This window comes from Artibeus jamaicensis, unplaced genomic scaffold, assembly GCF_021234435.1.
Source record: "Artibeus jamaicensis isolate MK-2021 breed Jamaican fruit bat unplaced genomic scaffold, CSHL_Jam_final contig_548, whole genome shotgun sequence".
NCBI lineage: Eukaryota > Metazoa > Chordata > Mammalia > Chiroptera > Phyllostomidae > Artibeus > Artibeus jamaicensis.
Window position 1 is genome coordinate 16,909,737 of NW_026521883.1, and position 11,940 is coordinate 16,921,676.

The 11,940-nt window shown below is 37.8% G+C and overlaps 1 protein-coding gene across 2 annotated transcripts in view; it reads left to right on the plus strand.

Moving 5' to 3' along the window:
* Positions 1-11,358, plus strand: part of DNAAF4 (dynein axonemal assembly factor 4) — a 34,259-nt gene extending 22,901 nt beyond the window's left edge. Inside the window, exons 7-9 of one of the 2 annotated variants that reach the window (XM_037151129.2) lie at positions 6,853-7,006; positions 8,057-8,162; positions 11,073-11,358. In XM_037151129.2, coding sequence (XP_037007024.1) covers positions 6,853-7,006; positions 8,057-8,162; positions 11,073-11,182 — 370 coding nt within the window. In that variant the 3' untranslated portion in view covers positions 11,183-11,358. The remainder of the gene's footprint in view (positions 1-6,852; positions 7,007-8,056; positions 8,163-11,072) is intronic. The other variant, XM_037151130.2, reaches the window with a different exon arrangement.
* The last annotated feature ends 582 nt before the right edge of the window (positions 11,359-11,940 follow it).

Sequence of the window (11,940 nt, forward strand, 5' to 3'; positions counted from 1 at the left end):
CATAATGCCAAGTACAAACAGATAAAAGGAAGGAATTGTTAGAGAGAAAGGTATCCTCTCTAGCAATGTAATTCGGGACAAAAGATAAAAACAGACATAACAGAACTGATTCAGAAGCAAGGTGTTGAAGTTAAGGCAAAGGATGAAACACTTTCATCTCCAGAGGTTTTGTTTTACGGTAGCCCTCTCTGTTTACACAGGCAAAACGCCGTCCTTATTGTGTTGCCCTTTCAGGAGTGGATGTGTCTTTCAAAAGAGCAATAGTTCGAGGAAACCGTTTAGGGGATTATGTGTTCTCAGAATGAAGCTTGTAGAAAAAGCCACAGAATGTTTTTATTTTCTTTACCCAGCTTTCTACTGCTGTGTCTTAGTTTTAAATGTCAAATCTACCTTTTAGGAAAATACCTAATCTTATGTAATTTTATTTGCTCATGAAAGCATTTTAGCTTTTCCATTAACATTATGTGCCAGGTAGCTTTTTACTGAGAACATCTCACATGAAACAGAGTCTAGGTGCTCTTACTTAGATATGGCAGGGTGTGATGTTATTTAATAGCCTGTGTGACTCAGAATCTGAAAATAACTTAATTGCTATCCTTCAAGACATTTGTAATCATGTAAAGTAGAGAGACCATCATTCTGTCCCACTGACATTAATCTGTGTGTGATGTTTAGCATTGTTTTTTGAACTAACCCTGTCTTGACCCGAGACTTTAAGTCCCTTCTTCCCCAACACTAAGTCCCCTGGAATCCCACCTGCATACCTCACCCTCCACAGTAAATTCTGATGTTAGATAGAAGGGAATTAAGGATCTATATAATTGTACTACTTAGCACCCAGCATCATAGTACTTACTGTTGCTACATAAGATCACCTGCCCTAATTCTAGTGTATGAATTTTCTTTTTATTCTCTTAGCCAAGTACAGATTTTATAGCCTGACTGATACTCTAGTCCCTCTAAGAATGAGGCTCTGGGGGTGGGTGGGTGGAGGTGGAAGAGGTACAGGGGGGTGATAAATGGTGATGGAAAAAAATGAGTATATTAAAAAAAAAGAGTGAGGCTCTGGCCCTGGCGGGGCGGCTCTGTTGGTTGGAGCGTCGTCCCGGACACCAGAGGGTGCAGATTCAGCTCCCTGTCAGGGCGCAGGCCTGGGCTGTGGGCTTGATCCCTGGTTGGGGCGCGCGCAGGAGGCAACCAGTCAGTGTTTTCTCTCACATTGATGTTTCTCTCTCTCTCACTCTCTCTCCTGCTCTTTCTGTCTCTCAAGCCAATGAACATATCCTTGGGTGATGATTAAAAAAAAACAGTAAGGCTATGCTTTGCTTTTGCTTTTCCTCTTGCCACCCGAGTTAATTCTGCTTCTGAACCCCAACTTTGTACTGTAGCAGCCTGCTATTTGCTGACAGACTAACCTGGTACCAGTTGGTCTGAATTTCTGCATGCTTGCTGTTTCTGAATTTTTGTAGATGGATTCTGTCTTGCTGTCTGGATGTCCTTTTACTTCATGTTGAATTTTTTAAAAATTAAATCTATAGGGTAACACTGGTTAATAACATTATAAAATTTTCAGGTGTACAACATGGCAATTTGACATCTGTACACTCTTGTGTGCTCACCACCAAAAGTCTAGTTTCTCTCATGTTGGACTTTTTTTTTTTTTAGTTTTTTTGGGGGAGCAGGGGCTGATATATTTTTTTGAGATTTGAATTATTTATTTTTAGAGACAAAGGAAGGGAGAAAGAGAGGGAGAGAAACAACAGTGTGTGGTTGCCTCTCACATGCCTTCTATAGGGGACCTGGCCTGCAACGCAGGCATGTGCCCTGACTGGGAATCAAACTGGTGACCCTTTGGTTTGCCAGTCAGCACTCAGTCCACTGAGCCATGCCAGCCAGGGCTCATGTTAGACTTTCAGATGCTGATTGTCAACCAGCTGTTACTGTATTCTCCCAACATGGCATACAGTTCTACTTGCCAAATTGATTTTCTTTGAATACTTTGGTCTGGGTCCGTTCCCTGGCAAGAACTATAATGGATTAGCTACCACAGTTTAATGGATGCTGGGAGAAGCCAGAAGACTAATGGATCAGAGACAAGGACTTTATTATTTAAGACACAGCAAGCGGCATGAGCTTTCTGCATGTTGGTTGTTTTTGCCCTTCAAGTCTCACAGGGCCATTGCACAGGTGGGCCCAGGTGGATGCTATACACACAGTAGGTTTGCACCATAGCTGAGAAGGCTGAGCTTAAGGAACATGATTTTTTACAACATTATAAGCAAATTTGTTCAAACTACTTCATGGGGAGATACTGTCTTTATTATAAAGAGCAGCAAACAAATCTGCACTTTTTGTCTTTCAAGGTTGTGTGCTATACAAACATCTTTGAAAAGATAGTCCTAAACAAAATCTGTCAGTAGGTCTGACATAAGAAACGCACCAGACCCTTGGAGAACTATCTCCCAATAGCCCCTTGTACCTGCCTACTTTTAATACATATCTGTCGAATCTGCCTTGCTTGGCTGCATTTTAAAAATTCTTTTTATGGAGAAAAGATAGGTTTCTTATGCTGCTACCTGACTTAAGGAACTTTAGATTCCGTATTCTAAGATGACTTCTTTGAAGTAATTAGACTTTTGTTCAGTTGCTTGTTTGTTTGTATTTTACAGCCCCTTATATTCTGTTGCAGTGCACCTATTATGGCCTGACTTAGTTTGCAGTATCCTTTTCCTCCTTCCATCCTGTGTGCTAAATTTGTAATGGTTGATGCACTAAGGCAAACTGTTACCAACTTTGGAAGCTCTTGGGATACCCAAGAATACTTTATACCCAGACAAGATGCTGAAAGAGACAAGGACTTTCAAAGTCCTTTATGGGGCAGTGGGTGCTACAGTTCCCTTTCCAGTGCACAAAACAGCTGTTCTGTCTTCTGTTAGAATGCGTTGCCTCCATCCCAGTTTCCAAGCCCAACTGCTTTGGATTTTTCTTTCTTTCTACTCACTTCTTTCTTATCACTCCTGCCTCTTGTTGCTTTTCCTACACTCAACTCTTGTTCAAAATGTTTGACCCCTTTGGCCTTGCCAGTTAGAATGTTTTTTTTCTTTACAAAGGCAAACCGATCAGTCATCCTAAAAATGAGAGGAATTTGCAATTGTTCTTGTCTCTTGAGTACAATAAGCTCTCAATATATGTTTAATGAATGAGGACTTTCGCATAACTCTTCACTACCATTGCCTTATTTGGGGCTTCTGGGTAGACTTAATGGTTATTAGCTTCTCTGTTTAAATTTGATGTTCAATGCTTACTGCTTTTTAGACAGAAATTTAATTTTTTTCCTTTTTCTTTTGAAATTTGGCTGTTTCTGAGTTAGACTATTCTTGGTTGTAGTGGTATTGAATTTTACTGAATGTAATGTTCATATGGATTTATATTTTAATATATGTATAAACATTAAAAATTATAAAACTTCATAATTCTTGCTATTCATTCTACACTGATTTTTTTTAAGATTTTATTTATTTATCTTTAGAGGGGAAAGGAAGGAGAGAGGGAGAGAACTGGCCTGCAACCCAGGCATGTGCCCTGACTGGGAATCGAACCGTGGTTGCTTGGTTCCCAGGCCCGCGCTCAATCCACTGAGCTACACCAGCCAGGGCTTACAGTGATTTTTTTAAAATGCTGTTCATTGTAGCTCTTCTTCCATTAGAACCTGGGAGAGTTTTTCTGAAAAAACTATTGCATTATAAAATTGTAAACTTATATTAAAGATGAAAATGGAACTGTTCTCCAAATGTAGATATTACTATAAGGTTTGTACAGACATATAGATCAATGGAATAAATAGTCCAGAAATAACCCTCATATACCATATGGTCAAATGATTTTCAAAAAGGGTGCTAACACTATTCAGTGGAGAGAGGACAGCCTTTTCAACAATTGGTGATGGGAAAACTGGATATCCACATGCAAAAGAATGAAGTTTGACCCTTACCTAACATTATATACAAAAATTAATTCAAAATAGATAAAAAACTAAACATAAGAGCTAAAACTACAAACTTCTTAGAAGAAAACACAGGGTGCTTCATGATACTGGATTTGGTGATATTTCTTAGATGTGGTATCAAAAGCATAGGAGATTTTTTAAAAATAGCTAAGTTGTAGTGCATCAAAATTAAGAACTTTTGCCCTGGTTGGTGTGGCTCAGTGGATTGAGTGCTGGTCTGCAAACCAAAGGGTTGCCGGTTTGATTTCCAGTCAGGGCACATGCCTGGGTTGCAGGCCAGGTACCCAGTAGGGGGTGCACGAGAGGAAACCACACACTGATGTTTCTTGCCCTTTCTCCCTCCCTTCCCCTCTCTAAAAATAAATAAATAAAATCTTCAAAAAATTTTAGAACTTTTGTACATCAAGAACACTATTGCCCTGACTGGCGTTGCTCAGTTGGTTGGGTGTTGTCCCACAAAGTAAAGGTTGCCAGTTCAGTTCCTTGTTCAGGGCACATGCCTGGGTTTGGGTTCAGTCCCCCAATGGGGCATGTGTGAGAGGCAACTGATTGATGTTTCTTTCTTACATCAATGTTTCTCTCCTTCTAGCTCTCCCTCTCTTCCCCTATATCTATAAATAAGTAAATAAATAAATAAATAAATAAATAAATAAATAAAACCTTTTTAAAAAAGGAACACTATCAACAGAGTGAAAAGGCAACCCATAGAATAGAGAAAATATTTGCAAATCATATATCTGGCAAATCATATATCCAGAATATGCATATATATATAAAGAACTACTACAACTCAATAGCAAAAGATAGTGTATCCCTGTATTTATTAACATGGAAAGATGGTCGTATAGTTGAATTTTTTTAAATGTTCTAAAACAGCAATATATATAGTATTGAGGAGGAAAAGTGAAGTAATATAGAAAGGGGAGAGAGCAATTCAGGGAAAGAGAGACTGGTGGCTTTTTAAGAGGAAATCTTTTTTTAAGGGTAGGTACTTTTGGTCAGTAAGATGGGAAAGGAGGTGAATCAGGGGATTTCTGGGAAAGAATTTCTTGCTCATAAGGATTATGTATCAGAATATACTGTCTTATTTTCTTCTAATGACTACTGTGCCTGAATGTGGCACTTTGTACTATGCAGCCATTTTGCACCTGTGAGGGAAACTAGCCCTAGTTTAAAGCCCTAGCCCTAGCCAGGCCTAGCCCTACTGCAGCTCGGTACAGTGGAATGGAGAAATGGATGGAACCCGGGCCCTTGATAACATCTTCAATGTGCTGGTTATGTTGGGCACGGTCTTTCCCTCTGGACTTTTTAAATCAGGGGTGTCAAATTCATTTTCACTGGGGGCCACATCAGCCTCTCTGTTGCCTTAAAAGGGCTGAATGTAATTTTAGGACTGCATAAATATAACTACTCCTTAACTAGGGGCAAGGAGCTCCGTGCTGCTGCTGGGTAGAAACAAAGTGGGGGGCTGGATAAAACAAGGTGGAGGCCGGATTCAGCCTGCGGGCCTTGTGTTTGCCACCTGTGTTTTAAATGTAAGATAATTTCTTTCCTTACTGACTTAAGCCAATTTGAAGTGGGATTCTGTTACTTGTGGTCAGTAACATCCTAGGCTGATATGAAGCATTTCAGATATGGAAACCGTTCTCACAGAATTAGCTTTTTTAGTCTGTGGAGGTTAATTTAAACTTGAGTTAGACTTAGGTTACATGTCACAGTGGTGTCATTTTACCTTTTACTCAGGATTTACTGGCTGCTTTTGCTGGTCTGCTTTTGATATCATCATGTGTAATATTCTAGAACTGTAAAGTATGTGCAATTGACTGGCAATGAATACAAAGAGTTATTTTAATGGCACTTTTATACTTGGCAAAATATTTTTCTATTTTTCTTATGTTTATACATTTTTCAAAATTCTGGGAATTGTACATGAAAAATGACAAAAACAACATTTTAAATAAATTCTTCAATTATGTACATCTGTTTGTTGTAAGAGAATTTTGGAAGACTTGAACTGAAATAGTATATCTATTAGGATGCTTTTGTTTGCCAGTAACCAAGAAAGGCCAATTTAAACTGGACTTATGTTAAAAGAAATTTATTGGCTTATATAACTAAAAAGCCAAAGCTGTATTGTATTTTAGGTAAAGCTTGTTCCCGCAAAGCTTGTATCACCAAGGACTGTTTCCTTCTGCCTTCTTATTCTTTTCATAATTCCATGGTATCAGCTTTACTCCAGCATTTGCTCCTCCCATGCAATTAAACAGTTTAGGCTGTGTGCTTTCTTCACTTATATCTAGCAGGGGGAGTTTTCCAGTTTTTCATTCTCTAACTTTGGAAGTAAAGTCACAGGTTGCATTCTGAATGTAATTTTGGTTGTAAGCCTATCCCTGAGTCAATCATCCTAGCAAAGGACACATCCCAGTCACACCTGACTGGTGTGACTCAGTGAGTTGAGCACCGGCCTGGGAAATGAAAGGTCACTGGTTCAGTTCCTAGACAGAGCACATGCCTGAGTTATCGGGCCAGGTCCCCAGTTGCAGGTCTGCAAGAGGCAACTGATGGATGTTTCTCTCCCTCCTTTTCTCCCTCCCTCCCTCCTCTCTAAAACATAAATGAAATCCTTTAAAAAAATGTAGCAAGGAGAATGGAATTATGTCTACTGGCTTAAACTACTGATGTCTCCCTTGGAGGTAGGGGTAAGGTCATGCTGATTACATGCTGATGTATGTGGAGTCAGTATAGTCTACAACCCCAGTTGTACAGGGAACAGAAAATATCCTTAGATATTATTTCTGTGTTTCTGCTTCAGTGTTATATATTTTTTTCTGTGTTTGTCTCATTAGCAAGTTGTTTGCAACAGAAAACTATTTGGCAGCTATCAATGCATACAACTTAGCCATAAGACTGAATAATAAGATTCCACTGTTGTATCTGAATCGAGCTGCTTGCCATCTAAAATTAAAAAACTTACACAAGGCCATTGAAGATTCTTCTAAGGTATATATATCTATTTATTTATATGTGGTACTTTCAAATTGTTATCTTCCTATTTATTGGTTTAAATGACGCCCTTACCTTTTATATGTTAATAAATAATTGAAGATTATTTAAATAATAAAAGGTTTTAATAATCATCTTGCTTATTATATCTCTTTTTCTGAAATGAAAGATTTTTTTTTTCATGGACAAGGAACTGGTGTTTCTTGAGATTGGAAGTTTTCTATCTATTGCTACTATATTGCCTTGGTATATCAGTTGAAATTCACATAGTATGAGTAAGTTGTTGTCAGTTTGTGCTCCCCTTTTCCTTATTAAAATTTTGCACACATAATACAAGGTAGAAGGAAGAACACTTGATATCACTACCACCCACACAGGAAAAGGCTATCTCAATAATTTTTTTCCATTCTCAGAGTAATAATTTAGTATATCCTAATTTTCATTACTAATATCATGTCATTATTTTAAACTGCTAGTTTATTCTTTTTTTTATATCAAAGTAATTTGTTTTAAGGGGAAATCACATGCTAAATCTTTTATGTGGCTCCTTGAGATAAAGGATGTACAGGAAACAACCAAGTCCTCATACTTTGATCTTATTTAGCTACTAAGCAAGTGATAATTTTTTATATAGTTTTCCTTTTGCTAGTATGGTTTTGTGCATAAACAGATATTTATTGAATAAATGAATAAACTGAATCATCTAATTTGAATATAAAAACACAAATGCTATTTAATCATTCTTGCTAGTAAGGGTAAATCTTTAGAGGTTTCAAATGATAAATCATAACTTTGGGGGAGAGGGTATGAACAACTGAATAATTCCTTACTTTTTTAAATATAAATGTATGTATTTAAATTCCTGTGCTAGCTAAGCCAAATTTGCGGTGGGTGAGGGTTTGATGCTTATTTTTTTTTCTTAACTTTAGTTCTTATTTATTTTTTCCATCACCATTTAAGTCTTGTTTTAAAGTTAAAGCTTTTACCATGTTTTTGCTCAAGTTTAAATTAGAATGTTACATCTTTCCCTTATTGTTTTTTTGTAAGGCACTAGAATTATTGACACCACCTGTTGCAGACAATGCTAGTGCAAGAATAAAGGCACACGTACGACGTGGAACCGCATTCTGTCAACTAGAATTGTATATAGAAGGTAAGTAAATGATAGAAATGTTTTGAGTTCCAAATTATACTCTGAAAAAAATATCATTGGGATTATTTAAGATCATACTTTTTAGGACTCCATTTTAAAAATATTTTTAGCACTTAATCTATTCTTTGTAACTTACCTGACAAAAAATCATTTTGAAATAGTTAAAAAATTAGTTATTGTAGAAGGGAGTTAGAACAAGATGTAATCTTGGAAAATGCTGTGGTATTAACTTTTCCATGAAAAGATGTGTGATAAAGAATATAAATTACTCTCTAAATGTAATAGAAATTTTAAAGTGAGATTCTTTGGACACACACACACATAAACATGCTCAGAAATCTACCACAATGTGTGATCATTGCTTATATTTGTAACACTGTACCAAGGTTTATAACCAAGCCCTGTGTGTATAGAAACCATAGCATTTATTTAACTGTTATTGTTTTATACTTCTAATGTATTCAGGCATTATTTGTGGTTAGCTACTCATGTTTGCCCCAAAGGCAAAATATTGTAGTAACCAGAGTTTTATCTTCAATTCTCCCTCTTGTGGGGGGGCTCCGCCCCCAGCTGCCACAAATGAGAATAAGTCTACCAAGACATGATCTGCTTGGGGAAGAAAGGTGGCCCATTTCTCAGAGGAGAAGGGCCCAGAGCCTTTTCCTCAATGGGCTTTTATTGGGTTCCTTTTGCACAGGAATACAGGTAAAGCTCATTAATCATTATCAGGCAGTGAGGATCAAACAATAGATAACATACAAAGAACTCAGAGGGCCTATTTTAAGTCAGGGTGAGATAGCTAAAAGGCCATAAAACTTCTGGGAACAAATTCACTTGCTCCTTGGACCCTTATCATTTAATTGAGAGCATTCTAAACAAAGCAGGTTTCACAGGATTTTACATATTCTTTCTTAGGTCTGATCGCTCTAAGGAACTCGCCCTTTCCAGCACAGGGTGGCACCCACTTCCAGCATTGTTTCAGGCTTAAGGCATTGTTTCAGGCTTAAATCAGGCAGGGGAAGTAAGGCAGCCAAGAGCTTTTTCACAGACAGAATGAGGACTCAGGCTATGTCAAAGTCGAGGGATGAGGGTCCATCACCCCCTTTTGCTGTAGGCCCCCAAGTCCTTCCCTAGGGCTCCCCATGACCGAAGGGGAATCTTACCTGTCATTGGTTAATGGATCAAGCATTTGGGGCCAAGCAGGTTGAAGTAAAAGGAGCAGAGGTGGAACCCCTGCCAGGGAAATAAGCTTTGTCTTTTTGGTGGCTTCTGGTTTGAGGTCACTCACTCAGCCTTATCCATGTGGGGGTTACAGCTTCTGAAACCAGGCAGGGCGGTTCCCAACACCCTCTCCCATACCTCTCTCCCAGATGCCTGCTTAGCTTCCCTGTATTCAATGCCTGATGGGCTCTAGCCTTTAAAAGTTTTATTATTTCTTCATTTTAAACTTGTTTCTGCCATTTTTAGGAGATTTTCCTAACCAAAACATCAAAATTAGGTATATATGTCCCATTTTTTTAGTGCCTTTATCTAGCTTCATGAAATAAAAAATACCAAGATAGGAAGGAAACATTATAATATTATCTTTACAAATTATAATAGCATCAGAATTTTTTTAGCTAAAGATGAGAAAATGAGGTGTTGGAGAAGATAAGTGATTTCTCCAAAGTGGCATAGCAAATCAATAGCACTTAAGAACTTGTTTCCAGCCCTGGCTGGTGTGGGTCAGTGAATTGAGTGCCAGCTTGCAAACCACAGAGTGGCTTGTTCGATTCCCAATCAGGGCACGTGCCTGGATTGTGGGCCAGGTCCCCAATAGGGGGCATGTGAGAGGCTACCACACACTGATGTTTCTCTCTCTCTTTTTTTCCTTCCCTTCCCCTCTCTCACACACCCCTTCTCTCCAAAAATAAAATAACTAAATACAAATCTTTAAAAAATAAAAGAGCTTGTTTCCCTCCTCCCAAAGAAATTCTTCCCATTGCCTTATAGGTAAAGATTTAGATTCAGTCTATACACACACACTCACACACACATACATACATAAATCTACATATATGTTTTAATATTTTAAATATTTTATTTATTCATTTTTAGAGATAAAGGAAAGGAGGAAGAAAGAGAGGGAGAGAATCATAGATCGGTTACCTTTCCCACCACCCAAGTTTGGGGTAGCGGGCGGGGTCCTGACCAGAAATCATCAGGGACTTTTTGCTTTGCCTGGATGATGCTGCCCCAGCTGAGCCACATCGGTCATGGCCTCAGTTATGTATTTTTACCAAGCTTTCCACAACTCTTTCCTTCACCAATTATCCTAAAGGAATTCCGTAGCTATGATAACTACAGAAAAACCCCACAAACTACAGGTTATGGATTACATCATTATATGAGTTTTATTGATTCTGTTCATGCTTTAATGAGTTAAAGCTCTTAGCTTATTTGTTCTTGAATTTAAAATAACTACTTCTTACTGAATTCTGAATGAACTCATTATACTTATTTCTGAAATCACTGAACAATGTCTATGGTCTGTTAGAGATACTACCATGTGTGTGAAGATGGGACTCTGATTTAAAACCTGGTACAAGTCCTACCCCTGGCTGGTGTGCTCAGTGGATTGAGTGTGGGCCTGTGATCCAAAGGATCGCAGTTCGATTCCCAGTCAGGGCACATGCTGGGGTTGCAGGCCAGTTCCCAGGAGGGGACGCACGAGAGGCAACCATACATTGATATTTCTTTCCCTCTCTCCTTCCCTTCCCCTCTAAAGATAAATAAATAAAATAAAGTAAAACCCGGTACAGGTTCTGAACCATGTTCTTAGTTGTCATTTTTATTTTTAAAAAATATTGTATAGATAATATAAGTATTTATGAAATATTTTTATTGATCATTATTGCTATATAAATATAGGCCTACAGGATTATGAAGCTGCACTTAAGATTGATCCATCCAACAAAGTTGTACAAAATGATGCTGAGAAGATTCGGAATATAATTCAAGGAACAGAACTAAAATCTTAATGACTACTAGAAGCAGCTAGGTATTGTAGTGAGTATTTACGTTTTAAGCTTTTCAAAAACAACTGGAAGTATTGGGAATCTTTGTACATATTATGGCTGATTGTGCAGAATCACTTTATGTTAGTGCACTAGTTCTGTAGAGGGAAAATATAAATCTATAGAAAATTATATGCTTGAGTCGAATGGCTTCTGAATAAGTAAATCAAAATAAGAATAAACTTATTTAATTCTTTGCCTCTTTGTATTAATATATAATTTAATTACATACTTCTGTTATAAAATTTGGCTTGCTCTTATAACTAACAAAATACTTGTTGGTGTGGTGATTTCCTGCCACGGTCCAGCCACAGCAGGGTCCAGGGATTCCCGAAGGTGGGTAAGGCGTCGGTGATGGGTAACAGACGACATCACGCCTCAAAGGACAGTGAAGCTCTGTTCCCTTTATTGCAAGTACAAGCAGGTTTTTATACTTTCATTTTAGGTAGTGATTAACATTTGCAGGTGTATAGCATGATCAGTTAAGCAGAAAAAAATCAATACGAAGGTAACCAGGAAAAGTACAAGAATTTCTATAGTTTCAGTTATATTAAACAGAAATTGTTTTGACCAGGAGAACTATTAATCAGACAATTTGAAATAGCTCTATGTACAGAGTTTGAATGTCTTATTGTTTATTAAAGGTCTAGAATTTGGCATGGGGCAAAAGATACGCTAGACCGAGCAGAGGTTAGGAAATTTGTTATAAGGCCTTTGTGATG